A 27,174-nucleotide genomic window follows, 5' to 3' on the forward strand; every position below is an offset into this window, starting at 1 on the left:
CCCCGTGTTGATACCGAGCATCTAGTCCTTTCATCTCCTTGTTGATGGTCTTGGCGTTACCTTCGCTCACTACAACGGGGCGGCCAAGACAACCTGCCTATAAGAGGGCTAATATGATGACTCCTTCAGCGATGCCATAATACATGCTGAAATATCTCAGAAATAAAGTATGAATATTTCGTGAACTTTGGATCGCCATCGCTTAGCAGGTGGGTCTGCGTACAAAATATTGACATTGCAGGTGGATTAAGCGAGCCGAGAAGCAAAACTCAAGACACCGGAGGAAGCATAGTGCTTTGCAAACTCCCCATGGCCCGAAGGCCAAAGGGACACTTTGAATTGGGGGTTGCCTAGACCAAGGATTCGAGGGTCTGTATGGGAGTGAGCCTCCACTTTTCCATCTTGATACGGCTAACTATAACGGAAATAAAAACCCATCTCATAAGGCTTCGCTTCCGCGATTGCGTCGAACCCAACTTCATGCCTTGAAGTGAATGGCAGCTTCAAGATTTAATACAATAGCCACTCTTTGAATGAGTGAAGTGAAAGTTCAAAGTACAGGGGCGTTCCGCCTTCTCCATGCAATCTTGAGACATAGCTGATAATCCATTTACGGCAAGCCATCTTCATCCAACTCAGCACCCAGATCCTGGTCTCGCCGATTTCGCCAAGCCTCATCTCTCATTTTAATATCCTCCCTAGCCTCTTCTCTAGCCTCCCTTTCTTCTCTCTCCTTTCTCTCCTTGTCTCCAACATGCCGAGCACTATTCATCGCCTTGACCTCACTACAACCTGACTTGGTCTTGGCATGAGCCTTATTTCTACGACTCGGTGTACCTCCTCCCATGAGATCTGTCCAGTCGACCTCGCCCAGTAGTATCAAAGCAGCTTCCTTGTTCGAGATACGTCCTAAGTTCTTCTCGGTCGCAGCGTCGAGGCACTCGAAAATGCGTCGTTCGATCTTCATTGCATCGGTACGATCGGCTTCAGAAGTCTCCTGGAAGGACTGGCGAGATTTGGTGATGCCGGCTTTGATCCAGATGCGAAATTCCTCTGGGTCGTAGGGGTCGCTGTTGACAATGTCCTGTGTGGGTAATGTTAGTCCTTCTAAATATGTGAGGATAATGCTTGGTTTCAAAGTTGAACATGAGCAGCAACGAGATACACCATCTAGAAGTAAACATACCTTGCCTTCGATGATTGCAGGGATGAAATTGACGTGCTCTGGATCATGTTCAGGAGGAGCCAAGGACGAGAAAGAGGGGAGCGATTGCTGGAGACTGTTGGAGCCGGGGTCCTCGCGCATCTTACGACTGTGTTGATCACTCATGGTGACGTTCAATGATAGTGGTTGATGTAGAGATTTGTAAAGCGCTGAAGGTGAGCCAATTCTAAGCGACCGGCCGAGAAGTAGGGTATGAAAGGTCAAAAAAGTGAATTGTGAATTTGGTGGCGGTCTGCGGAGATCTGGATTGGACTCAGTCGTGAGTTGAGCAAGGCGCTTCGAACCCAAATTTATTTGTCGCAAGTCCCCGTTTCTTGCTCAAGGTCTTCGATGATGGATATATTTCTACCAAGGCTGATTTGGGATCACCATGAATAAGTCCAGGAGTTGCACCTGAAGAACTGTTTCAAGATTCCCTGCCAAAGACGCTGGTGATAGTTGATTGCAATGGTGATCAGCTGTTAACCGAAAGCGAATAATTCAGAAAGCGGCTTGAGGGGTTGTGGAAGGAGGTTAAGGGATATATTGTGTAGCGTGAAGGACACGGGTGGGATGAAAAGTCGACGTATTTCAGAGGCGACCAGAAGATGGAAGAACGTATAAGCGTGCTGTTGAGGCGTTGAAAAGTGTATGGGAACAAGAGCTTATATAGTCAAGTTTGCCGAGACCTTGAGCAATTATCAGGTCAGGCTGGGATTACGGTTTCATTGCAAATAGACTGAGACGAATGATGTCGAGTGAACACATCAAAGACGATTCTACATACGTAATGCCTATGTATAGAAACTCACTGCTATCTTTAACTTTTCTTTTCTTTGACATATAGCTTCTTTGACTGATTATTTATATGTATGGATAAATATATATATATATCTAATTCTGCCCATTTTTCGACATCAATGCTTGTGAAAAATACACGAGATAGGATCTTTTCATACTTTTGACGCCGAAAATGTTGGATCAGGCGCAAACTGTCCATGCACTTCTGGATGAAAATATATTATTCATGGTATTTAATGTGGTGAGGTCAGAAGTTCTCTGCAAGCAATCCAGATCTGACAATATTGCAGTTACGTGAACTTCAAAGATCTGCCTCACCGCTCATCCCATGGGATGATCGATTTGCCAAAAAGATATACCAGCTTCACGCTTGGCGACTTGTATGTCAAAGATGGCACAATTTTTTGACTCCCATCGTGTATGCTAAAGTCGATTCTGGCGACAATGCATTTCGTCGCAAGCTTGACCCTGAGGGTAAGACTTACAAGGCCGTCTTGACCAATATCCGAAATCATGCCAGGCATGTTACTTTAAAGGTGGGTTTCGTGCGTGAACGCGATTATGGGGCGGAGCTCGATGACAAAGACACATTGAAAATTTTGTCTCTGTGTAAAGGACTTCAATCGATTACGTGAGTTGATCGTTGGCATGAATGATGTCCTAATGCTGATAAGTGTGAGAACAGATGCCGCTACGTAAATCTATTATCGTTTAGCGAGCTAGACATAAAGCATAATATGAGAACAAGGTCGGGGGATGTCATACATATTTCTCAAATCCTTTACAGTCAATTCTTGCAGAGGACTGATGTCCCCATCTGGGTTGAATGTATCGGGGGTAGGAACTTGACTCTTGAACCACAAATATGGCTGACGGGCTTCAAGTATCCAACCCGGTGTTCCCTCCTGGATTTCGAAATCTCGTGTCGGTCGTTGTCGAGCTCGACATGGAGTATTCGACTCTCCAGGAATTCTTGGTTACCTCACCGAACGTTCGAATCCTCTCGCTCAAGATAGTTGATAGGGATTTTCGCTTCGACTCAACCAAAGGAAGATTACCTCCTTTCAAAGAGCTCAAGCTTTACAGTTACCCATGGAGACATACTTCTGCGGAGACAGCACTACTATGGGACTTCTCAAAACTTGAATGTCTCTTCTTTCATGCCAAAAGACACTCTTATGAAAACTTCCTCACGGCAGGAGCTACACAACAGTTTCCTCACCTGCGTAAGCTCGACTGTCTCTCTGAGATGACGTACCCGATAAGTCGTAGGCATGAAGAAGAATCGAGCGCGGAGCATGAGTTAGGAATGTTCATATCAAAACTACGGCGCCTAGAAGACCTGACCACTTCTCGATATTGTCCAGGAACACTGGTATCATACATATCCAGGGTCGGAGCAGGCCTCAAGAAACTACGACTGAAGGTTGGGCAGGAGTCGACGAATCGGTTTCTTCGAACTGCTGACCTGTTGCGCCTCCAACAGAACTGTCCCGACCTTGAGGTACTTGAAATTCATTGTGATCCCGCTGAAGCTGGCGTTAGTTCTTTTGTGCCCACAATATAAGAGATAATCCGCTGACATAATGTAGCCCAAAATGGCCGATCTCGAGCCCTTGCTTGATGTCTTGTGCGGCTTCGAGAAAGTGGCCTACTTGGAAGTCGAGTGTGTCTCACATTGGAAGATACCAACTGCGGATGAGAAGGATCTTTATCGTCATATGATGGAGCATAAGAGAGGGACTTCATTGCTAAACTTTGAGTATACGGAAGTGATCCGTCAACGTCAACTCGTTCCAGGAACAAATTCTTGGAGACATTTCGAAGAATGGTAGGAGAGCTAGATGGACTCCAGGGACGGTGTTGACATGAACAGAGGTATGGCCTAGAAGTGGCGATAACACCGTCTCTTTGTTCGTGTATTTTAGTTTTGTTTTCACTGGACGCAAAAATGGGAGGTAAACAAAGGATTCGCTTGTTGACGATGTTTAAATTAGAAAGCAGTTGGTATGAATGCAAAGAAAACCAATATTGGTAACAAAGCGACTATATCAAGAGAATCGACACATCTTTTCACTTCTGGGTAGGACAATTTTAATAAATTCTCCGATTTGTATCACCCCTGAAGTCGTTCAGCTGCTAAGCCGTCTAAAGCGGCACTGTCCGCCAAAATCAGCCACTGGGAATTGATGTTGCCGCACGTGCATTTTAGAACCTCAAATGTTGTGAGAGCTCCTCTCACCACATCCACATCCTCGCATATCAAGCTCCATTTTCCTCGATTCCGTGACCGTGGCAAGGAGGTGAACATGGAATCTCCCCTCTTATCGAACGGCACAGCTATGTGAAAGCTAGGATTACCCTATCCTGGCACTCTGCCCGCAGCGTTCCATTATCCCACTCTCCCTCTTCGCGCATCTCTACTCCGCGCGTTCTTCCACTGACGCCAATCCCACGTGGGAAGCTCGACAGAGCTTCGCAGAACATAAATATGGATGGAAACCCCTCGATCTCAGACACTGGTTCCTGGCGCCATCTGGTTTACTAGACTTGTGCCTGTTCTGGGAGTTATTATTCTTTGTCGTGTTGTCAGCCAGGAATACTTTACCATGCGTACCAACCCTCGGACAAGCTTCATCGCGGCCATTGCTGCTTCTCTTGCACGGCATGGAAATGCAGCTGGGAATGTGGATCTTGGCTGGTATCCGCCGAATGCTACGGAAATCAATGACTTGACGAAAGTCATTGGAGGGGATGGCGTGTATGGATTCATATACAACAGCTCTACCACTCCTGCCAGCGAGTATGGGACGTACAATTGGTGTAACATGCCGCATGTGCGGGCGACGGAGTACAAGAAACCATCCTCGGAATACAAACTACAATACGTCGAAGTGGTATGCATTAATCACGCTATCAGAAGAAAGACCAGTGGCTAACAACCAACTACAGATCCAAAGACACCACAAGCGAACGGTCTATGCCTCGAACTCCTTCCCAGTTGAATCATATGGTTGGAATTGTGACGATGAAGGGCTGTTCTACTATGGCGAACCAAAGAATGGGAAGAAAGCCGCACATGCATACTGGCAGGGCTTCCTTTCACCACAGAATCCGTTCATTCCAACTGGTTTTCTCGGAAGCTGCCAATTCCCTCAGATCACCAAAGAAGGACTTGATGATTCATGGCAGCATGGGAAGGACCTATATGAAGTGTATCATGACCTGCTGGGCTTTCTGCCAGCCACTGCAAACGAGAAGGTCACTTTCAGGGTTACCCAGAACGTGATTACCAGTGAGGTTGCTGGCATGGTCGTGAATGGGATGTTTGGTATTGAGGACGACTATCCATTACTTATAAACCCTAGCGGATACGACTCTCTTGAACCGACTTACTCCTGCCCCACAGCTTCGAGCCTTTTCAATGCAATCAAGTCAGGTGCGAATTGGACCAATCATCTGACAGCTGCTGCTGGAATCTACTCTACCTTGGACAATATTTCTGGAGTACCCACCACAGACTCAGGATTTCATGCGAGTTTCGACCATTACTATGACAATTTGTCCGCACGCCAGTGTCACGCGAAGCCTTTGCCATGCAAGCTCGTCAATGGAGTCAACTCGACCATTTGCGTGGACCAAGATCTTGCTGATGATGTCTACCGTCTGGGCCATTATGAGTACTCATACATCTATCGTGGTGACCCTCGAAGTCTGGCAGCAAGCTACACCAGCCAAGGCGTCTGGGTTGGAGAGCTCACGGCTCACATTCGGGATTTCATAAGTGGTGCTAGCAATGTTATCTATCGACACAATGTCGCACACGATGGATCGATGTCGAGAGTTCTCTCCCTCTTGCAACTCGATGTTATGGTCTGGCCCGGCATGGGATCCGAGGTCGTCTTTGAGCTCTACAAGAAGGATGCGTCAGTAACCCCAACATCCGCTACAGCTACACCAACTGCAGCACCAAACTGCAACCACGATAATTGCCTTCGACAATTCATTAAGGAATCCTCCAAAGTCTCTGCTTTCTGCCCTACTTTCACTGCATCTTCAGCAACCGCCGCACTACCAACATTCGTCTCCAATTGCGGCGGCCTGGCATCACGAGTCTCATCTGCCTGTTCATGTATCGTGACACCAACTTCTTCAACCTCCGTGCCAGCTGCTACACCATCAGCCCCGGCTAGTGGAAGTGGGTACTATGTCCGTGTGCTGTGGAAGGGCCAGCCGTTGAGGAGTTCCAACCCGAGTCTGGGTTTGATGGACATGGTTCCGCTTGAGACCGTGCTGGGTTATTTTGATGGGTTGGTGGGTGTTGGTGCCAGTCTGGTGAAGGGCAAGTGCAATGGGACGATCCCAGTTTAGACAAGAGGAGTGAGATTCAAGTGAATCGGTAATCAGTAATAATAATCAGTTGTCAATTGCTACTTGTTTGTCGTTCCCCTGCTACATCACATGCATCTGGCCTGAATCTTTGAATCTTCTTCCGAACTCCACCACCAAACATGATTATCCCAAATACAGGTAATTTATTTCCAAAATGTATCTCTGTTAGAGCACTTTTAGAGAATTGCCTGCGTATGGATTTCTCGTACCTCCAGCTCGCCACTGCCATGCCATGTCATAAACCCGCTTGCGATTTTGCCAGATCGCGTATAGAGCGGTGCAAAGTGTCGTTACTCCAAATACCACTGCTATGATACTTTCAGCTCCAAATGTAGATTTGTTGCTGAGTGCGAGTGAGGGGTTGCCACGTTCCGGTTCGGATGATGATGTGTGCATAGTCGGGACGGCTTCAACTCTATCAATTAGACATGGTTGCTGATAGACGGGATAAAAAAAGTCAGCATACCTCGTGATGTGATAGGCGTCGTTGTCATATCCGTGTTCTAAAAACTGTTGCAGTCCGTTGCTTATTCTGTTTGTGCATTTGGAGTAAAGAAATGTGAAGACATTATATAAACATGGCGTTGCATTTTCGGTTGTACCACTCTGCCATTTCTTTGCACCGCTCTGCCATTTCTACGCACCAAGTTTACGAGGGCAGGGGTTTTTACTCGATCTCTAAGTGGTCGCATACCTGCGGGCGATTCTCTAGAAGCATGTCTCAGTATTGGCGAGAAGTTACTTCGCCTCTCCAGTTGAGGACTCTGATATTTGTCAAACACTGTCTTTACAACATCACTCTGCACAATCGGGCGTCTTCCGAACGCAATTGTTGAAATAGGAGTTGACTGGGGTTTTTACTCAGCCCAAATTGGATTGCTGAGGCTGCCGACAGGGTGGTCCGCCCACTGGTTGGTTGCGGCTCGACTTCCCGCTGTACAGGTGCAACCCCAGCAAAATTCCAAGCCTGATGACGGGAACACCGCTCGCAAAAACATGGGTATGGCGATAGGGGACGCTCATTATCAGGCTGACGAGTTTCTCAACTTCTCGAGTCTTCTCTTGACATCTGCACTTCCACATTTATTTCTCGTCATTCTACTCCAGCCACCTGTCGTTCCATATCATCCAACTTCTTCAAAACACCTATCTAGACCATGGTGGGCGCAAAGATAGGAGGGCGTCCCAAAAATGCCTGGACATCTTCAAGGAAGAGAAAATTGGTGCGGCTGTACAGTCTGACGACGCTTGACAAGGACGAGATTCGGCAGGTCCTAAAAGATCATGATTTCGATCCATGGTAGGCAGTCAATTGGTGCTGTAACCTCTCCTACGAGGACTAACCTAAGCACAGTTCGAGCGACATTCAGAAAAAGCTTAGAGAACTCTTCCCTCGGGACTACAGCAAAGAGTACCGAAGATATCGCCCGTCTGGTGATTCCCAGATGGCCAGTCGCTTGAGTGCCATCAAACCTGTTTCCAGGGGGAGTTCTACTGGGAAAAACAACGCCATTTCTCTGCAACGCTCTATCGTTCGGGTTTCAGACTTTAAAGGACCTGAGACCGCATTTCGCAATAATTCCTTGTCTCAGCCGGACACATTGCCAATCGTCTCTACAGGTCATCTTGATATTCGAGGCGCTGAAAAGGTTAATCCGCAACTTCTGCTGCTTGATGGATCCAGCATCTCGCAACTGCAAAACAGCGCCGGAGAAACCTCACCACCGAAGGCTGTACCCGGAGCCTCTGCAAAATATTCCCAGCCAAACTCCGCAGTGGAAATGCAGAAGGAACAGAACGGAATCATTTCACGAACATTCTGCCATAACGGTGTTCGGAGTCTTTAACTTCGACTGAGAAACCGCTCATTGAATTCCATATTTCTGGTTAGGAATGTCATAAGATGTTCCTTGAGCAGCTCTATACGATCGAGTATGTCATGGCGTACGAGCTGGAATTCACTGGTCAGAGTACCCTCGTATGACAGCTCAAGTGCACACAATACAAAACGAGCTACAGCCGAATCTAGGCAAGCTGCAGATGTCTTCGATTCTGGGGAGATTTCCACACCGAGCCAGAGTTTGCAGCGCTTGAATCATCGCTGTGAAGAGGAGGTCAATATGTGGGAGCAGTTGGTCAACAATACTCAAGGCAATTGGGGGTCCACGAAGTGCGAGAAACTCCACTTTTCTCGAGCGAATGAGTGCAACTGTTGGCCTTCGTGCTTCCCACATCATCACCGCCACTTTGGCTTTGACCCCTACCGCTATTGCTTGCTACCTTCTTTTCGTCGCACATTTACTCTGCCGCCAAAGTCCCGGCAAGAAGTGCTGTCACGCTTGCATTCAATAGATTCTTTCGATGCTCTCGGGTTGAATTCGCTTCATTACGCTGCATGGCACCAGAAGTCGGGGGGGATATTCTATCTGAACCAGTTAATCGACATGGGAGCAGACATCAGCTCCAGAAACACTCAAGGCCAGACATTTCTTCATACGCTATTCTTGGTTTCGGAATTCGAAGACCTACCAAAGTACATTAATCTGCCCCGTTACCTGAAATCTATGGACTTTGCCTTCGACGTTCGTGATTACCACGGTCGGACTCCTACGCTTCAGCTTTTTGAACAAGCGTCGAAGCTGTCGCACACATCCCCGGTCTTTATCAAGGAATTGTTCTCCATCGTACCACCACAAATCGATGTCATGGACAATCAAGGCCATACCATCGGCTATCATCTTTTCAAGCTCCGCAATATCCATGTATCCTCACTTCAAGCTGGCGCCTTCCTCTTGACGTACGCAAAGTCCGCTTTGTATGGACTCAGCTTTCAAGGATCCATATCAGAACATGACTACGATTGGCAATCATGGCTCGTCTGGCTGTCAAAAACCCGGCTCCTGAATTGGGTTGACATTCATGGCGAGACTGCACTTCTTGCGATGCTTAAGTTATGGAGATGTCCCGATGATGACGATTTGAGTCTTCCGGGTATCATTCAAGGTATATCTTGTCACGGAGCAGACATCCATGCGCGCGACGGGATTGGTGATACTGCCCTGGTTGTAGCAGTCACAAGAGGACTTCGACCAGCTGCTCAGAAACTTCTGAGCATGGGAGCTTCAGTGTACAGTGTTGGCTACAATGGGAGGGGAGTACTACAGGAGACTACTTCCAGGTTATATCTGGCCCAGCAAGAGGACAGAGATGGAGAGTATGCCAAGATATTGAGCTGCGTTGCTTTACTCGTGGACCATAATGTACCACAATTTCCAGAAAAAATCCATCAATGGACGGTCCAAAGTACGACACAAGCAAGCTTACTCGAATCAATTAATATCACCAAAGTAGCGCACGATTCCGGGTTCATCTGAGTATTCAATCGGCTTCAATATTTTTGGGGCAGGGGCAATGAACACTGCACGTGTGGTTTCGATCAATGTCAGCATCAGCAGACCAGCCCACACGGATGCGACCGTAAAATAGGAAACACGAAAAGTGCTTCAAAGAGCTAGCTAGTTATTCGATAATACGTCCTATTGACGCATTTTCTAACCTTGTCCCTTGTATCCTAGACGAAAGCACCAATTCCACTCAACAAACTGGTATAGTCAGTACGCGGATTAGTTCCACAGGGTGGTAACTTAGAAGAGAAGGAAGCAATGACTTACTTCCAATAACGCCATTAACCGGGATATCAATCGACGTCGTATAACTCGCAGCATCACTCAATAGATACACGTACGCACCACCGAGCTCCTGCACCTCTGCCAGCCTCGGAAACCCACCATAATACTTCAGCTGCTGCTCCCAGTCTGGCTGTTGCGGAACCCAGTACGTCATAGCTGTGTTGACTAGGCCAGGCGATACGCTGTTGACTCTGATGCCGTATTGTGCCCATTCCATGGCGAGCGTGTGCGTCATGTTTCGGACTCCGGCTTTTGAGGCGCCGTAAGGTGTTGAGGGGACGCGCTTTGAAAGTCAGATGAGCTTGAGATGGAGGGGAGATGATAGAATCTAGAGAGATATCAGTACCTTGTTTGGTCGGTACGATGCCATGGAAGCTGTGAAGACAATTGCACCCTTGATATTGAGCTTGATGAACGCCCTAGCGGCAACTCGCGCGCAGTAAAAAGCACCAAAAAGCTACATTTCATCAGCAACTGCTCCAAGCCCCGTTCCGTCCGAACAACAACTTACATTAACATTGAATAATGCCTCAATATCTGCCTGGGTAAAGTCCAATGCAGACTTATGGTTCGTCCTTCCAGCATTCACAACCATACCATGTAGAGCGCCAGCCTCCTCGACGATCTTGTCTACGGCAGCAGTCACGCTGTCTTCCTTGGTGACGTCCGCTTGCACGGCTGCGATTCGACCTGGGAAGCGTTTAGCCAGCACGGTGAACTCGTCGCCTGGTGCGGTGATGTCGATGGAGTAGATCTTTGCCGCTCCGTTACTGAGACAGCACTCGGCGACGCCGAGACCGATGCCACGGTTGGCGCCAGTGACTATTCTGTTGTTAGATGGTCTTGATTGATACTGGGGGGAATAGTATGAGAAGAGGAGATTCATACTGGCTATAACCTTCCCGGCCAGGGAGACTTGTGTTTGGATAGGCGGTGTATCGGTGGGAGGTGGCATTGTGGCAATTGGTGGTGTTGTAGATTCAACTGCTGATGGGGCCATTGTAAACACTCGATACTTGCCACGTCTATTTCTGAAAATCACAGGACTGTTTGGATATCCACTGGCACGACTGGACAATTTCAGAAAATCAAGATAGTAATGAAGACGAGAAGAACGTTGAGAAGCATGAACCCAACTCTCATGTGAGCGGAGATCTCTCTTTTTAAGTGACATAGTAGCTTGGCCCTCCCTCTCCCTTGCTTTCTCCCACTCCCTCTCGAGACGAACCCCTCTAACCGGACAATTTACTCTTAACGATGGAGTAGATCCCTCTCAGCACCAACACGACAAGCCTCAGCACGGAGTCCAGACTGGTCAAAGCGAGATCCAACAAGCTCCCGCAAACCTTAAAACAACCCCTCCATCAACGTCATCATGCCATTTAGACTCTCGATAGCGGGGTGACACTCTATCCTGTCTAATTAAACGATCAGTAGTTGCTCCTTGCGAGTGGAAGTGGCGTGTTCTCAATTCAGCGCTCGAACAATTTCGTACGGCAGTTGCTGATGGGCCTTTCGTGGCTTGGAGGCGAAGTCGTCTCGAGGAAAGCCAGATGTTGAAATTGGCTAGAGGACATGCTTCGAGAGCTTGTTTGAATCGGTGAGTGACGGAACCGGCGTACGATCTAGAGAGGCTTGACCGATGGTGAAACCATCCTTGGATGCAGGATGCAAGGATGCCAATTCGACTGTGTGAAGGGAAGTTGTGCCCGAGCAAGTCCCACGAGGCCAAAAGGGGCTCGCTTAGTGGCACCTCGTCTCGAGCCACAACAGTGGAATGGAACTGTAAGGGGTATGCAACTGCTTGGCTTTGCATTCGATCTGCATTTGACGGGTGGAGATGCGGAGATATGGAGATTGTGGGTCATCGGGTAGCATGCCTACAGATTGACGACTTGCGAGAGTCGAGGCTGAAATCTACATGGGCACCAAACAGCCGAGGGGTAATTCTGGCAGAGAGTTTTTTTGTCGAAAGAACTGCAAGCATGTCAAAGGACTGAAGATTATGTACCGCAGCGACATGTGAGGTATACTCATGAGTATCAATGACACTTCTAACATAGGAGTATGCTCCCTTGACTTTCATGTCATAATTCTGATTCTGGTACCCAGAAACATCCTCTCAGAAAGGTAACCACATTTGGCTTTGTGACTTGCTAATTGAGATTGAATCGTTGTAATTTAGAGTCCTAGTAAAGCTCCCCTGACGTCCTTCGATAGTTGCGCCTTCCAAAGTCTCGTCTCATTTAAAATATACATGGCACCTTCTTTGCCAAAACAGAAGTTTGCCGCTCCACCAGCGACTTTGATAATGCCCAAGAGCACGCCTCCTGGACACCATACTTCGACGCCATCTCCACATCCACTATAAACATTTCCTTCCATATCACACTTGATCCCATCCGGAATTCCCTCAACTGCATGGGCGAAGAGCCGTCTGTTAGTCAAGAAGGGTTGACCTGAGTAGTATGTGATGTCGAACGCGTAGCTTTTTATCGTTAGCATGAATATCTAGAATCGTTCGTGATGTGAAGTCATCACACAAGTTTAAGCACAAAAATCAGTACTCACATGCTTGCTCTCCCGGCAGTATCAATCTCTCCATTCCCCTTCACCTTCTCCGTATCCGTCACATATACCACATCTGGTTTCTCGCCAGGCCCAAAACAAATCCCATTCGGCATCCCAAACCCATCCGCCATCGCTCTGATCGCTTTTGTTTCAGGATCAAATCTATATACCTGATTTGGCAACTCTGGTTTCGCTTTAAAACCCTGCATATATCCATATGTGGGATCCGTAAACCAGATACTGCCATCTGTAGGATGTACCACAACATCATTCACAGAATTGAAAGGTCGGCCATAAAAGGAAGTCACGATAGGTGTCACGGAGTATGGTTCGTGACGAGACATATGGTACAGCCCACTTGGAACTATAAATGAGCCCTGTGAACAGAAGAGGATGCCGTCTTTGTAGTTGACACCGCCGTTCGCCATGGGTATGTCATGTGAGGGGACCTCCTCCCATGTTGGATTTGTGCCGTCGGACTCGAAAGTGATCTTATTGATTTGCACGCAGCGTTTGTTGTTCTGTAGAGGCTCGTGGTAAATATTGCTTGTGATGAAGAGGGTGTTGTTGTCTGGGAAAAATACGCCTGCTTCATGGGCGAAGGGGTGCGGTTTGCGAGAGAGCAGGAGCGTGAGAGTGGGATTGCTACCGAGGAGGGCTGAGAACCGTGGGTCGTGGGTTGTGAATGCTGAGGTCATTCTGACCAAGATCTTGTCTTTTGTTTTTATACTCGCCAGCTGAGATAATGTAGAAATGAAGCGTTGCAGAGTGCTTGTAGTTGCGCTGAGGAAAGGCTTTCTAGTAGGGCGGGGTAGCTCTAAGCGAGTATTGTTAGGTGGGGCTGTATGCCTACCTACCTTGGGGATGACATCGATTTTCGTATTTGATAAACTACTTCTCTCTCGGCTAGGGACGAGATGAGAAGCTTTATAATTCGAGATAATGCAGGTCAAATTCCTCATGCCTTTGTCTTTCAAGTGTTGACATCTGCAAGGCTAAGCGAGGAATATGCAAGAATCCCAATCACGAGAACGCTTCCATTGAAGGCGATGAGGAGAAAAACTTTGGAAATTTCATTGGCTTTCATCTGTCGTTTTAAGACAAAAAGCAATTGTAGGGCTGGTGATGTTTTCAGTAAGAGGTTCCAGAAGCTAGAACTCTTTCTCTCAGACCTTATCAACATAGGTCACCCCAACACCCTTCTCCTTGACCGACCCCTGATCACTACTCTCCACCAACGCCGCCGGACCTCCTCTAATCAGCGCCGTCAAGCCAGTTCTCTCCTGCACTTTGGCAAACTCTTCCAGCTCCTCGGCCGCAGTATGACTCCCAAACACCTGGTCCATCTCTTCGAGCGTCTTACCCTTGGTCTCCGGCATACACAACCAGATGAACACACCACCCGCCGCACTCCAGAATGCAAAGAAAAGATAGGTACCATATCCAATACCAGAGAGCATGGGAGGTGTGACGAAAGCGATGATGAAGTTGTTCATCCAGTTTGCGGATGCGCCGATGGATGTTCCCTTGGCGCGGATGGAGATTGGGAAAATCTCTGCTATGAGAATCCAGGAACCGGGGCCCCAGGAGTAAGCGAAGTTGATGATATAGAGCCAGACGAAGACTGTGGGTGTCAGAAATATGTCGAAGAGAGGGCTGTGAGGACGACTTACCAACAGCAACCCATCCTGCAGCTACATGTTTCGTCCAGTCGCTGCCGCATGTTGCTACGATGACGCCAATGACCGTCTCGCAGATACACATTCCAGCTGAACCGGTCATCATCAATGGTTTACGACCGATGTGATCAATGTAGTAGATAGCCGGGATAGTCGTTGCGACGTTGATAATTCCGACAACCCCAGAAGCCAAAAGAGAAATTGTGCTACCTGTGAGACCGAGGGACTGGAATATAATCGGAGCATAGTAAATGACTGGCTTCATGTCAGTATAAAACCCAAGGATTTAGAAGAAGGAGTCATACTCGAATCAATACCCGTCCACTGCTGAAAGAACATAACCAAGCTCGCCAGTGCAACTCTCTTGAAGTTATCCTTACTCCGAAAGACGTTGCTATACTGGGCAAACTCTCTCCTCCACACGCTATTTCCCATATCCTTGCTCAACTTCGGGAATCTTTTATCGAAAATAGCTTTCTCGAATTCGAAGTCCGATTTGATCTCGAGATATTCGACCTGTACGAGGTAGTGGTCTTCGGGCAAGTTGCGGAGGTAAGCGAGTGTTTTGACGGCTTCAGCGTCTTTGCCTTTGTTGACAAGGAGGCGAGGTGAGAAGGGCATGAAAAAGAGGCCTATACAGAGTATCACAGCGGGAAGACCTTGGATAATCATGGGTAAACGCCAAGCCATATCATTTTGGCCGTCTCCTGTGCCTCCGATATAGTTGCTGCCGAAAGCTGCCCAGTAAGCGAGCATGATCCCGATAGTGGTGGTCAGCTGTTGGAGAGCGATGAGGAAACCTCGCATCTCAGGGGGAGACAGTTCGGCATTGTACAGAGGCCTGCCATATGATCAGCATCTGTATCCAATCTCCAGATGAGATCTCTTGGAACAAAGTATACTTACCCAATAGCAGATAACGTCCCAACACCGAGTCCAGTGCACAATCGTCCTGCATAAAGATAGTTCGTGTTCTGCGCACCGGCCGCCACAAAGCTTCCCAGGACCACCCAGAGCGACCCAGCAAACATAGTATGCTTCCTTGAAAACACCTCACCAAACACACCCGCCGAGAGCGAGCCAACCCAGCCGCCCAATTGCAGCACCGAAGTCAGCCATCCCAGTTTCGACGGACTATTATGCACCCGGGGGAAATCTCTAATGAAAGAGTTCATAACAACGGCCTGGCCTAGAACACCTTGCTGATAGCCGTAGAGCAGACCGCCGAAGCTAGACGCGCGTCAGATTCATAATTTTGAGTTTGGATTTGTGAAAAGCTTGAAGCGAGCGGGGGATGGCGCAGGTCTGTTCCGAGATGTGAAGAAACGTTAGAGATAAGGGATGGGCTGAACTTACGAGGCGAACATGGATATGAAGAAGACCTTTTTGTTTTTCATGAGCCCTTTCACACCCGTGTGGCCCATTTCGGCGCGCATAGCTGCTGTGACGCCTTGGAGGTTTTCTGTGCTTGCCATGGTGAAGGTTTGAGCTGAATTTTGTGGGAGGAGAGATGATGGGGAAAGATTTCCGAGATACGCAGGTGATGTATGAAAGTGTTATGAAGTGGTAGAATCAAGGAAGTAGTAATTTGGGTGGGCACTTTCGACGGTGTTTAGAGTTGTTCTGGAAGGAAACCTTCAGACTGAAGAACAAATGATGAGGCATTCGGAGACCTTATATCCATGAGAAAAAAACTCATTCCTACCCAAAAAACACCAGCTTTTACTCTCCTTCCAAACTCCCCTTAGTCTTCAACATCGTGGTGCGGGGAAGGTATGTCTGCGGGACAATTAGCTTTCTCCGGAGCCCGCAAACGATATTCGAGCAAGCCAACCAATGACTCGTACGCAATCCTCACGGAATTTCGCAAAACGGAATCGTTTGAACGATGGAATCACGCTTGAAATAAGAGATGACATCCAGAGTCGCATTTTCCCCAGATTTCTCGGCTTACCCCACAAGCCGTGTAGGCTCGAGACGAGGGACGTGCTCGTTTTCCGGGGAGCTTGGGGGATTTCCTGGCGTGCTCGTCTCGTGTTGGGCTGAGGAATTTGGCTCCGGATCTCGACGATTAGTATTTTCGAGCGGGCCCAGTTAATTGTCTGAAGGGACAGTCCTTGCAGCCAAACGAAGTTTCCCTTTGGTACAGAACCCGTCACCTTCCGGCTGAATAGCACTGAAACTCAAAATCTCCCTTGGAGGACTGACTCAAGTGGTCTAGTACATCCTTTAAACCTTGATATACGAACTCGGTCTTGATACCTTCAAGTTTTTGAAGGAAACAAGAAACATACTTTGGCTTCCCTTATCTCAAACGTCGTCAAAAATGGCAGCAAACCCTGACTGGCGGTTGACCAACAAAACTGTCCAAATCCTCGCAGCTGCAGAAGAAGGAAGATATGGCGTCCTGGCCACAGTCGCCTACAACATCGAGCACATCATCGGGATGGTGCGAGCAGCCGAACTTGCTCACTCCCCTCTCATAATACAATTCTTCCCGTGGGCAATTACATTCTCATCCGGACTTCTCATCCGCGCTGCAGCTGATTGTGCAAAACGCTCAACAGTACCTATTGCAATCCATCTCGACCATGCGCAAAACGAGGAAATGATCAGAATGGCGGCTGAGACGCTGCCGTTTGATAGCATTATGTTGGATATGAGCCATTTTGAGAAAGAGGAAAACTGGAGGAAAACGAAGGAGTTGGTGAGATTCTGTCATGAGAGGGGGATTGCTACAGAAGCTGAGCCAGGGAGAATCGAGGGTGGGGAGGATGGAGTGATGGATACGGAGGGACTTGAAGGTAGTATGACGACGATGGATGAGGTTAGAGATTTCATGGCCACAGGAGTAGAGATTCTTGCGCCCGCAATTGGTAATATGCATGGTGAGAATCCTTACGGAGATAGAAATCCGGACTTGGATTTTGAGCGGTAAGTTGCCAACGTTTTGCTATATATTGAGGAGCCCGGCTGATGTGATGACTCTCAAGATTGACACAAGTCCGAGCCCAGCTTGGAGGCAAGGTCCGCATTGCGCTGCATGGGACCAATGGCTTCAAGCCGGAGCTGATGAAGAAATGTATTGCTGAGGGTGTCTCGAAAGTAAATGTGAACAGACTTGTGCTTGATGACTATTCGTATCACTTGAGAGCCCAGGCAGGAAAGGTCCCTCTCACGAAACTGATGGAGCAGGGTGTTGAAATGGTGGTTAAACAGTCGGTGGAATGGATGGAAATCTGCGGTTCTGCAGGCAAGGCATGAACTACAGGAGATAAGTCAGCGTAAAGATAAGGAGGTAATGATATAGATTCGACTGTCATCTACAATGGATATAATGGCGACTATCATCATGAGGAACACCTGGATCGCTTGCTGAAAACACCTCGCTTCCGAGGTTTTGCCAAAGTTGTGTGAGACGTGAGCGCCACTCGCTATTGACTTCTGGGGCTAGGCTGCATTTAGAAGCATTCTTTGCAAATTTGCAATGCCCAACTGGTTTAGTTGGCGCTGCTTTCCATAATTACATGGAGGGTAGCAGTCGGGCTTTGTTCTCATGCCGTACCATAGCACTCAGCGTACTCGGCGCCCTCTTTTCTGGCCTCTCTTTAATCGGAACTTATACTTCACAGCGATCCTGTGAAATGACCTTTATGGTTGTCATACGATGTGCAAGTGTTCAGGTCGGCAAGTTTCTGAGACCCAAGTCACCAATCAGCCTCCGGGAGTAGCTGCGGAAGAATCCCAGAAGGCCTGTAGCTCATCTCCGAGTGATGAAACAGGCCATCCTGACCGTCGTCGACATGCATCTATCATTTGAAGGACAGCATGTCTCTTTCTTGAATCTTGGACACACATTCCAGCTAAAAAACTGTCAGTAAGGAAAGAATAAAGTGGAAAATTAGGGAGATACCTATGTATAGACACTGCGAGCACATAATACTGGAGGCATTATCGTTCAGTGTCATAGCTATGCCACAAATATTGTTCACATATCTTGATATCATGCGGCTTTGCTCGAGGAATCCTCCAAACCCACCCTTTGAAGGCTTGTTGAGAAGTAAAAGTAGGCGAGCAGAGTAATGCAACTGCATGGCAACACCTTGGGACACGTCAGTGTTCACTCGCGACAGATCTAAATCAGGAAACTCACCAAAAGCAGGAGTGTGAATCCATATAGGTTGAAATACATCGTGCTCACTATCACTCTCGTAAGGAAGTGGTGTAAATTCTGTTGTCAGGTACCTCTCCCATTCGTCTAACATATCCTGCAACCGGCTGGCATTCTCGATCCGAAGCGCCAGGTCTCCTGCTTCGCTCTCTTCCCGGGAGCAGTAATTAACGACCTTTGCGATTATATAGACAGCCCTGGATGCAAGTTCATATGGGTTCATATCCGCAAATGTTCGGGCAGGCTTCCAAAATGTGAACGTCTTTCGCTTTTCTTGGAATGCAGCCCACACATCTTGACAGAGCCATGCCCACCATACAGCTTGTTTCAGACCTTTGGAGTCGCCGTGGATGACTTGAGAGCGCTGGATCCAGAATACTCCTTGAAGATGACGTTCCCAGTCTTTGCCGGAGCCGTCGAGCATTTCGTACGTTGAAACTATATGAGCAGTAGCCAACAACTCTAGACTTGTCTTGTAAGTTTCATACTGCATCGCTTTGGAGAGGTAATGAAGGGTCTCGTTGTAATATTGAAGAGCATCATTGCGATCTTTTGGTTGTTCTGCTGCAATACCGGGATTCAAGGAGATATGCCGCGCAGAGAGGGCCAAAATGGCCTTCATGAGACCAACATTTCGTAGCTACCCCAAATTGATCAGCCTTGAAGATATTTCATCAAGAAGGATACATATCGAAGACTTACGGCAAGATGAGGAACAAAGGTTGAGAAACTCTGTGTAGGATCAAACAAATCGATCTGCAAGGTGTCAATACATCAACAAAGATCCAGTCAAGTCTGTAGCTCTGTATACTGACCCAAAGGCTTATTCGCTGGACAAAGTTTCGAAAAAGAAAAAGCTCGTACGGCGAAAGTTCTACTGGTCCTGGAGATTGCCATCTCAATTTTTCTGTAAGAGAGTTCATGGAAAAATTCCGCTCGAGGAGCTGTGGGCTGGAAGATGAGCACGGGGAAGCACCCTGAACAGAACCTCCTTCAGCAGGAGAGCCCTGAAATGAACCCATGTAGGAAAAGCTAGTGGCTCTATTCTTACGTGGAGTACCCATACTGTATGAGTCTTCAATCCCCGCATCCATGTCTGGAACACCATTTTCAAAGACCGTGTCACCAACTAGCATGTCAAACCATTTGGAAATGGCAACATTGAATGTTGGTTGGGAGGAAACAGATCTTGAAATTCTACCTTGCTCGCCACTATTGAGCGAGAAGGAAGTCCCGTTGTGGTTGGAGATCGCTGGTGACAAGACCTGTTGATTAGGAGTGTCGCATGTGGGCACAGGGGCATTCAACAGGTAGTCAATTTGAGACGGTGCTCGCTGTCCTAGAGAAGTGTGACTGTTGGAGCGGTCAGAAGGGGCAGATGTGACGCTTGCTTGCCCAGTACCAGATGAAGCTGGCTGGCTTGCTTGGTACATCATTGCCTGCTCCATGGAATTGGGCCATGGTGGAACAGAAGGAGTTTTCTGCTGTATCTCCGATATTGGACGTTGCTGTGCCTCTGAAGATGAGGCTGAAGACTGCCGGTTCGCTGCTCGGGGAACTTGAGACTGCGCAGCATGTGGATCTGCATATATACAAGTCTGGTTTCCCTTCCGACATCGATCACAATGTGGTCGATTCTCGTCACATTTGACATGTCGTCTTCGACATGTGATGCTGGTTTTGTTTAGAAAATTGTTCTGTGAACAGGCCTTCTTATAATTGATATAAGGAGCACACAACGCACCATCCTGTTGTCTTCCTCAAGCCTTTCCCACGTGACTGTCTGTTCCTTGGCCTTTTCGGTGCCGGCCGATCCTCGTCGGCCATCCTGATAGTCGAAAAGAACGGGGATGCAGACCGGCTCTTCCCATCAAAATCATCGGATTGCTTTGGGTGTTCGAGCCTGACATTGTGAGTTACGGTTTTGACGAACTTGGGGAGATGGAGGAGTCGAAAGAAGGTTTGCCCTTTTCCCTTTTGGGACTAGTGGCGGTAATGGCGGGGGATGGGAGTGAACATACGAGTACTGTGGGATTATTGATATAGTGGGAGACGGGGAAAAGCTGTCTTTGGAGCTGAACGGAGTGGGATAATATGCCATACTAGGTGTTTGAAGATATTAATATTTCTTGGAAGCTAGAAATATATTTCTAGATTTTTCTAGTCGAGTTCGCAAGAGATTTAGATTTTGACTTTGCTAGTACCTTCCTGAAAGGATGACGTGCAGGTTGAGCCCGTCCCAGCAGCAGTTTCAAGGCGGTTGCAATAGGTTGAACAGGCCCAAGGAAGCAACGATAGCCCGGGTCATGTATCCCTACTGGAGATGCACGAACATTCCTCCGTCAGACAGGAGTTGAGTCCCGTTACAATACGGACTCAGTTCCTCACTGGCGAGAAACAAGGCTGGCCCTGCAATATCTTTCGTGTCCCCGACCCGACCCATAGGAATTCTAGCTTCCAGATAGTTCCTCTTCACGTCGTTTTTCATATCTTCCTCACTCAGTTGTGTCTGGATCGTGCCAGGAAGTATCGCATTGCACCTGATGTTTTCCTTACCTAGCGAAATAGCCATCGACTGTATTAGTGATAATACTCCTGCTTTCGTAGGCGTGTAATGTGTCTGTAGCCCTCCGCCGACAAGTGCACTGATCGAGGATATGCCGATTATTGATCCGCCGTGTCCTTGTTTGACCATTTGTCTTGCAGCGGCCTGACATGTGTAGAATGCGCCATTCAGATTAATTCGGACGGTTCGATCAAAAAGCTCGGGATCTAATCTGAATCTGGTCAGCGATGCTTTCATCTCGGGCTAAAATGAGAGAAATGTGGACCTACGTGAGGAACTCAGCTGGCTCGAATACTCCAGCGTTGGCAACAAATATGTCAAGTTTCCCCCACTTCTCTACTGCCTTCTCCACCAGCATTGTTCCGGTTTCTGGCTTCGTTACATCTCCAGCAATCTCAAAGAGGTCTCCAGCCTTCGATAGCGTCTCGCCCTCGACTTTCTCTGCTTTGATAGCGGCCGCCTCCTCGAACAGACTGATCTTGTGAATTTCGTCGCGTTCCAGTCCGAGGTGGTTGATAGCAACATTGCAGCCTTGACGAAGGTATTCCAGAGCAATAGCTCGTCCGATACCTGTTGTACCACCAGTGATTGCTGCTACCTTTCCTTCGAGAATCCTCCAGCGCGAAGGGGCCATCGTGGGCAAGCTTTACGCTGCTGGCAGTGCGAGAGGAGAGGTGGCTTGGAAAATTTGTGTTTGAATGCTAGATGTAAGTATTATTTAGAGTAAGTGAGGGCAGAGCAAAGGTTTCCATCCTTTCAACTGTGGACTGGTCGAGGGTAATTTTGACTTTCGCAATGCTGAGCATTGTCTGACCCCGCCATTCGTGCTAACCCACCATGATTAAGCTTAGGGCCACGAGCATTCTGCAGATGCAGCAGATTTCGAAGGTGGAAACATGCAACCTCGTCTCGAGGGCAGAAGGGCGAGGCTTTGGAGAAAGGCGGGGAGAAGTTGTTCACAGACATCCTTAAGCGCACTAGTTCGAAGGCGGCAAGGCGCAGTTTCGCTTCTTGGGCTCCTTCAGTCAACAGAATCAATAACTTCTCACACCCACCATCCGTCAGTGCCAAGTAAGAATACTCGATGTCTGGCTAATTTTATCAGTATCTGGTAACGTCTATCCAATCGCAATGGGTACAAGCAATCGTCCACCTGCACGGGGAGAGATATGCAAAGTTATCTCCTTTCCGTTCAGAGTTCATGGCCCCGATTCAAGCCACAATGATTGCTATCAAATTCCTCATTGTAGTTTGTCTACAGTGGCTCAGATATACCTGAGAAAATCCCATTATTTGCGTCCAGAGGAGGATCTCCATGCCACACTGGATTGCCGATGGTTCTTGTTTTGATTTCAAAAATCAGAAATGCGTCGATGTTGCCTAAGGGTAACATCATGCTCATTGCCTAAAACTCAGAATCAAGCTGGAATAGTTCTTGGTTGACATTCTATAGGAGCAACTCAAAGTTAGCCGAAAGAGACAAGGAGTTTCTCTACGAGGGCATTCGAACGTAATGCGATGGAACGCCCCTACGTCGATAACAGAATCGGCTCCGACGCCGATCCCTCTTGACATTGCCTTTTCTAAGTCTTCCAGGACGTCAGCTCTCCCAACCCATCACTTCTTGAGTTCCGTTCCCTCGACATGGCAATCGGCACGTACACGTCCGGTGCGACTCCATCTTCATGTCTTGCCATTTTCACACCCGGACTTGAGTACAGACTCTCGATCCAACCACTGAACACAAAGGCAGAGAAGCCCTTCCAGAGCCTCGCGAATATTACCATTTCCTTCTGCGTACCACCACACTTTACTCTGGATCTACAATCGTAGTGCTTCGAAACCCCTGTTTAAGTCGCATTCGATACAATACTAAACTAAACTAATGATCGTGGTCGTTAAAATCGCAGAACGCCAGCTGCTCGCTCTTCGTTCTGATTGCATCGACGAGGATGGATCTTGGGATATGGAGGCTCACGAAGATGATAACGATGAGTCGGCTGTGTTGTGAGGTTGCCGACGATGGTGATGATGACTCGGATAATGTGATGACTGATACACTTGGGCCTCTTCGATGACCGAGGTATTCTAGCCGTTCAGCTTGGAAAAACTCATGTCCTTGACAGGGATTTCCATGATCCGAGTAAGAAATAACCCTTCATTGCTTCTAGGGCTCAATTGGTCGCTGATGGAAGACGGTGTATGGTCGGGGAACACGAGTCTTTCCTAAACCCCATACTTGATGTGTGTATGGGTATTTTGTTTGATTTGATGCTATTGTTGTGATGCAGGGATGAGTTTCCCTTGGTTAGCCGAGCAGTGTCCTGGCGAGAGCCTGGCCTTAATTGCATCCTACCTTAAACATCATGAAGTCTAAATTTGGCGAGAAGCCTCAATAACACCGGAATTTTCATTATTGACTAATTACTTTCTTCGTGATGGAATCATAGACATGCCTCTCCTCATTTGTCACACCCGTGCAATTGCACCATCCCACAAGCCGACTCCCACATCCCACATCCCACCGGCCGCCCGGGTCAGTCATTGATTTTCGGACATACTCGAGTCAGCGTGGCGAGTTAAAGCCGACAACATCCCCTCTATAAACCCCTCCTCTCACGCTCTAACTCTGCATTCATTCCCCCAAAATCCCAGCAAATCACCAAAATGACAACCGCCGCATTCAGATACATCGACCCAGCCTCCTACACGTCCAGCAGCGGCGCGCACATCAAGCCGTGGGGCAAAGTTGACGGCCCAGGAACCTCGTACCGACTGACCCCTCACACGCGCTCCGTGCAGAACATCCGAGGACGCGAGTCCGAGTTCTCAACAGATATTTCAGGCTTCGCGGTCTACCAGTCGCCATCTGCAGGCTTCGATTTCGACAATGACGCGGAAGTGAGAGGAGGTTACTATACCGAGGTGGAGAACCTGTTGAAGGAGAAATTGCCCGGGATCAAGAAAGTGGTCATCTTCGACCACACGATCAGAAAGCGAGACAAGAATGCGCCTCGACAGCCCGTTCAGCAAGTACATGTCGACCAAACCGTGGGAGCGGCGGAGGCGCGTGTACGGAGACATTTACCTGAGGAGGAGGTAGAGGAGTTGTTGAAGGGCCGGTTTCAGATCATCAATGTCTGGCGACCGATTGCACACCCCGCGACGGATTTCCCTCTCGCAGTCATCGATTGGCGCACTACCACCCCAGACGACTTCATTGCAGTAGATTTAATGTATCCCAAGCGGGCACCTCTGGGTGACGGAAGCGGCAACGTAGGACGGAAAGAGGACAATGATGACCGTGGCAAGGAGGTTGTCCCGGATCCGAACTCCATCGAGTCGATAGAGAATTATGAGGTTAAAGGAGAGACGTTCGCGGTTCGGCCGAATGATAGCCATCAGTTCTTCTATATGAAGGATATGACGCCTCAGGAAGCCATGTTCATTAAGTGCTTTGATTCGAGGGGCCAGGGCTTGCCGGACGGTGTACAGGGTTTGGCCAGATGCACGCCGCACACTGCTTTTGAAGATCCGGCGACGCCAGAAAGTGCGCCGGGACGGCAGAGTATCGAGGTGCGGTGCTTGGTGTTCTACGAGTAGGTGAGGGACATCTTAACCAGATTTATTCGGAGCAATAGACTCTCTTGTGCTTGTACTTCATACTCTCAGTAGTAATAATCCCTTACGTTCGGGCATGATTGCCAAAGAACCCAAGGGGTTATGTCTTTTCTCAACTGTGCAATTTTGTCTGTCAGCTATGTCCCTTCGGTGTCTTGTGGAAAACATACCTTGTCAGCTCCAGTCCGGAGGTTGGCAGTTAAGAGGTCGATCTCTATCTGCTGCAAAACGGAGCGCGCAGCATGATCAAAGGTGGTATCAGGCATACTTTCAAGTGGAAGAAGGACACTGGCTCAAGGGCTTTGATGTCGGTTGGCTCCAACATTACAATACCGCTTGCCTCTGCGACAAGTTTTCGCCTCTGTTCTAGCATACATTTCACTGCAAACACGAATACGCATGGGACATAGATCTCATAAAGTCCATTCTGAATTCATTATGGAATGGCTTTCCTTTAACGCCTGGGTATCATTCCATCCCCTCAAATCACTCATAAGTTCTGCATCACCAACGCCATATAACCCTAGCAAGAGCAACTTCCCTCCCACTGTCCGCTTACACAATCGAAAGACTGTTTTGCAGCATGCAAGTGTGTAACCGTATGGAAGGATTTTAAACTCTCTCCTTGAGCCACTTAGCCATCTCTGGAGTTGGTGGAGTGCGAACAGGACCACGCTTCCAGACACGACGTCTAGCCCAGCCAACAGACTCTCCACGCCATCTCTTGTCGGGATCTGAGTTGCCGATTGTGGCCCAGATTGGCATGTCTTCGTCCGAGTCGGCATAGATGTCCTCGACAAGGGTTGGAGACTTTGCCTTCTGGAACCTAGAGGAGAGAATCCTGGGTCAGCTTATGCTCTTGGGCATGAAAGAACATTTTTGGGACGAGTCATGAATCTTGGAGTATATGACTGAGATCTCATCTCTAGGATAAATCAGGGAAGAGAAGATATGTGACACTCTCAACTTACCAATCCTGACCGATCTCAGCAGCGACTTTCCTCGCAAGGGCCTCATAATGCTCCTGCTTGGTCTTGGTGCTACTGTTGTCGACACGGTATCGAGTGGGGAAGTAGACGAATCCATCAGTCTGGTAGATCTCCTCTAGGCTAACATTCTGATCTGGCACACCCAGCAGCTTGAAAAGAACCTTCAGGTCATCGACTTGGGCACCCTTGATACCGGCAATGATGTGAAGAGTCTTACGTTGAACAAACTCAATCATGACTGTATTGACGATGTTGACGAGTGGCTTTCTGGCGGCGATCTCACGTGGGATGTCTTTGGATGGCCACATGGAGCAACGAAGCTTTAATGGTATCAGGGCAAGTGGATGATTGGAGGACCTTCAAGTCAAGATGAGAACACTTACAGGATTAGCGACATTAGAGAACTTCACGCCGACTTCTCGGGCATTGACCTTAACCATGTCTGGGATATTGGCGAGCACGAAAGGAATGTATCCAGGGCGCTGAGCATCATGGCCTACTTCAGCGTGGATCAAAACCGAGCAGTTGCGAAATACCACGGGAAGAGCTTCATTGAGAAGCTTCTTATTGGTGAACAGGAGCTCGAAAGACTCCATTGAATTGCAGCGGAGACCATTGGCGTCGATGGTGAAGTCAAACTTTTGTGGGACGGTGGTATCGTCTGGTGTGTTGGCATAGGGACCATCTGCTTTCTGGACGGCTATACATTGGACGATTATTGCTTCGAAGATCTCGCCGGGGACTCCCATGAGGGTTGGACTGACTAGATGGAAGGTCAGCTTGTGGTTTTTTTTTGGGTCGTAATTGATCGACTCCATCAGGGATAGGTGACTTCGAAATCTGGGGAGACACATAATACAGGATGGAGAGTCTTCAAATGGCTTGTAAGATCACATACTGTTATTTGTCATGACAGCACTGTCTGCCATCTTGCACGCACCGAGATGGCTGTTGTTTGAAAGAGGATGGGAGGTTGCTGGTAGCTTTCGAACTGTGTTCAAAGGCGCACCAATTGTTTGTGGGAGCCTTTAAAAAGTGAAGTCAACATCGCGTAAACACGCGAGGCTGAACAAGCGGAACTCATCAGACACTACCACGTCATGGTCAGACTTGCACAACTCCCAGCTTGGACAGATCATGGTGACTGGAAAATTCAACGCCACAGAATTCTATTATCTCAAAGCTTCTTCCACTCCCATTCCTCTGCTCTCGACCGTGGCCAAGAGCTCTCCGGATTCTAAGGTCAGGCATGCATACGAATACCGAGTTCAGTACCTCATAGTGCAGAAATCATCCTGCAAGATCCTCAGCCACCAGTCGCAGCCTTAACAATGTCTTCTCCCCAGAAATACTCAACAAAATTTACGAAAACATCCTCCCGTCATTGATCAGACGCGTTGGAGTCGCAATTCTAAGATACCACGAAACATAAGTAGACCAGCACTGGGATAAGTTATTCCAGTCGCGATGCTATACATCGAGGTCGGAAAA

The 27,174-nt window shown here is 48.2% G+C and overlaps 13 protein-coding genes across 13 annotated transcripts; 6 read left to right on the forward strand and 7 right to left on the reverse strand.

The window, feature by feature from the left end:
• Positions 1–610: 610 nt before the first annotated feature.
• On the reverse strand, positions 611–1,330 carry ONS95_007116 (uncharacterized protein; the record flags this gene model as incomplete). Its single annotated transcript, XM_058500612.1, has 2 exons — positions 611–1,084; positions 1,187–1,330. 2 exons carry the CDS (start codon positions 1,328–1,330, stop codon positions 611–613), a joined length of 618 nt encoding a protein of 205 aa, XP_058349428.1.
• Positions 1,331–2,870: 1,540 nt separating this feature from the next.
• On the forward strand, positions 2,871–3,840 carry ONS95_007117 (uncharacterized protein; the record flags this gene model as incomplete). The annotated part of the gene is made up of 2 exons (XM_058500613.1): positions 2,871–3,545; positions 3,598–3,840. The coding sequence occupies 2 exons, from the start codon at positions 2,871–2,873 to the stop codon at positions 3,838–3,840; spliced, it is 918 nt and encodes a 305-aa protein (XP_058349429.1).
• A 660-nt stretch (positions 3,841–4,500) lies between these two features.
• On the forward strand, positions 4,501–6,376 carry ONS95_007118 (uncharacterized protein; the record flags this gene model as incomplete). The annotated part of the gene is made up of 2 exons (XM_058500614.1): positions 4,501–4,902; positions 4,958–6,376. 2 exons carry the CDS (start codon positions 4,501–4,503, stop codon positions 6,374–6,376), a joined length of 1,821 nt encoding a protein of 606 aa, XP_058349430.1.
• Positions 6,377–7,554: 1,178 nt separating this feature from the next.
• On the forward strand, positions 7,555–8,244 carry ONS95_007119 (uncharacterized protein; the record flags this gene model as incomplete). Its single annotated transcript, XM_058500615.1, has 2 exons — positions 7,555–7,697; positions 7,752–8,244. The coding sequence occupies 2 exons, from the start codon at positions 7,555–7,557 to the stop codon at positions 8,242–8,244; spliced, it is 636 nt and encodes a 211-aa protein (XP_058349431.1).
• Positions 8,245–8,841: 597 nt separating this feature from the next.
• Positions 8,842–9,771, forward strand: ONS95_007120 (uncharacterized protein; the record flags this gene model as incomplete). Its single annotated transcript, XM_058500616.1, has 1 exon — positions 8,842–9,771. The coding sequence occupies one exon, from the start codon at positions 8,842–8,844 to the stop codon at positions 9,769–9,771; it is 930 nt and encodes a 309-aa protein (XP_058349432.1).
• On the reverse strand, positions 9,550–11,787 carry ONS95_007121 (uncharacterized protein). The gene is made up of 6 exons (XM_058500617.1): positions 11,582–11,787; positions 10,975–11,504; positions 10,598–10,908; positions 10,433–10,543; positions 10,069–10,369; positions 9,550–9,999 (listed from the first exon to the last, which is right to left on the reverse strand). The coding sequence occupies exons 2-6, from the start codon at positions 11,258–11,260 to the stop codon at positions 9,992–9,994; spliced, it is 1,017 nt and encodes a 338-aa protein (XP_058349433.1). The 5' UTR covers positions 11,261–11,504; positions 11,582–11,787; the 3' UTR covers positions 9,550–9,991.
• A 473-nt stretch (positions 11,788–12,260) lies between these two features.
• ONS95_007122 (uncharacterized protein) lies at positions 12,261–13,426 on the reverse strand. Its single transcript, XM_058500618.1, has 2 exons — positions 12,658–13,426; positions 12,261–12,574 (listed from the first exon to the last, which is right to left on the reverse strand). Exons 1-2 carry the CDS (start codon positions 13,353–13,355, stop codon positions 12,268–12,270), a joined length of 1,005 nt encoding a protein of 334 aa, XP_058349434.1. The 5' UTR covers positions 13,356–13,426; the 3' UTR covers positions 12,261–12,267.
• Positions 13,427–13,707: 281 nt separating this feature from the next.
• On the reverse strand, positions 13,708–15,811 carry ONS95_007123 (uncharacterized protein; the record flags this gene model as incomplete). Its single annotated transcript, XM_058500619.1, has 5 exons — positions 13,708–14,281; positions 14,331–14,591; positions 14,642–15,177; positions 15,243–15,566; positions 15,693–15,811. 5 exons carry the CDS (start codon positions 15,809–15,811, stop codon positions 13,824–13,826), a joined length of 1,698 nt encoding a protein of 565 aa, XP_058349435.1. The 3' UTR covers positions 13,708–13,823.
• An 851-nt stretch (positions 15,812–16,662) lies between these two features.
• ONS95_007124 (uncharacterized protein) lies at positions 16,663–17,600 on the forward strand (the record flags this gene model as incomplete). Its single annotated transcript, XM_058500620.1, has 2 exons — positions 16,663–17,270; positions 17,330–17,600. The coding sequence occupies 2 exons, from the start codon at positions 16,663–16,665 to the stop codon at positions 17,598–17,600; spliced, it is 879 nt and encodes a 292-aa protein (XP_058349436.1).
• A 450-nt stretch (positions 17,601–18,050) lies between these two features.
• Positions 18,051–20,608, reverse strand: ONS95_007125 (uncharacterized protein; the record flags this gene model as incomplete). Its single annotated transcript, XM_058500621.1, has 7 exons — positions 18,051–18,199; positions 18,250–18,438; positions 18,490–19,147; positions 19,210–19,263; positions 19,323–20,181; positions 20,252–20,410; positions 20,529–20,608. 7 exons carry the CDS (start codon positions 20,606–20,608, stop codon positions 18,051–18,053), a joined length of 2,148 nt encoding a protein of 715 aa, XP_058349437.1.
• A 213-nt stretch (positions 20,609–20,821) lies between these two features.
• DHG2_2 (L-rhamnose-1-dehydrogenase) lies at positions 20,822–21,707 on the reverse strand (the record flags this gene model as incomplete). Its single annotated transcript, XM_058500622.1, has 2 exons — positions 20,822–21,284; positions 21,343–21,707. The coding sequence occupies 2 exons, from the start codon at positions 21,705–21,707 to the stop codon at positions 20,822–20,824; spliced, it is 828 nt and encodes a 275-aa protein (XP_058349438.1).
• Positions 21,708–23,740: 2,033 nt separating this feature from the next.
• On the forward strand, positions 23,741–24,676 carry ONS95_007127 (uncharacterized protein; the record flags this gene model as incomplete). The annotated part of the gene is made up of 1 exon (XM_058500623.1): positions 23,741–24,676. The coding sequence occupies one exon, from the start codon at positions 23,741–23,743 to the stop codon at positions 24,674–24,676; it is 936 nt and encodes a 311-aa protein (XP_058349439.1).
• Positions 24,677–25,306: 630 nt separating this feature from the next.
• On the reverse strand, positions 25,307–26,612 carry ONS95_007128 (uncharacterized protein; the record flags this gene model as incomplete). The annotated part of the gene is made up of 4 exons (XM_058500624.1): positions 25,307–25,520; positions 25,666–26,003; positions 26,067–26,446; positions 26,582–26,612. 4 exons carry the CDS (start codon positions 26,610–26,612, stop codon positions 25,307–25,309), a joined length of 963 nt encoding a protein of 320 aa, XP_058349440.1.
• Positions 26,613–27,174: the final 562 nt, after the last annotated feature.

This window comes from Cadophora gregata (assembly GCF_030347475.1).
Source record: "Cadophora gregata isolate MNR1 chromosome Unknown scaffold_19, whole genome shotgun sequence".
In the NCBI taxonomy this organism is placed as follows: Eukaryota; Fungi; Ascomycota; class Leotiomycetes; order Helotiales; family Ploettnerulaceae; genus Cadophora; species Cadophora gregata.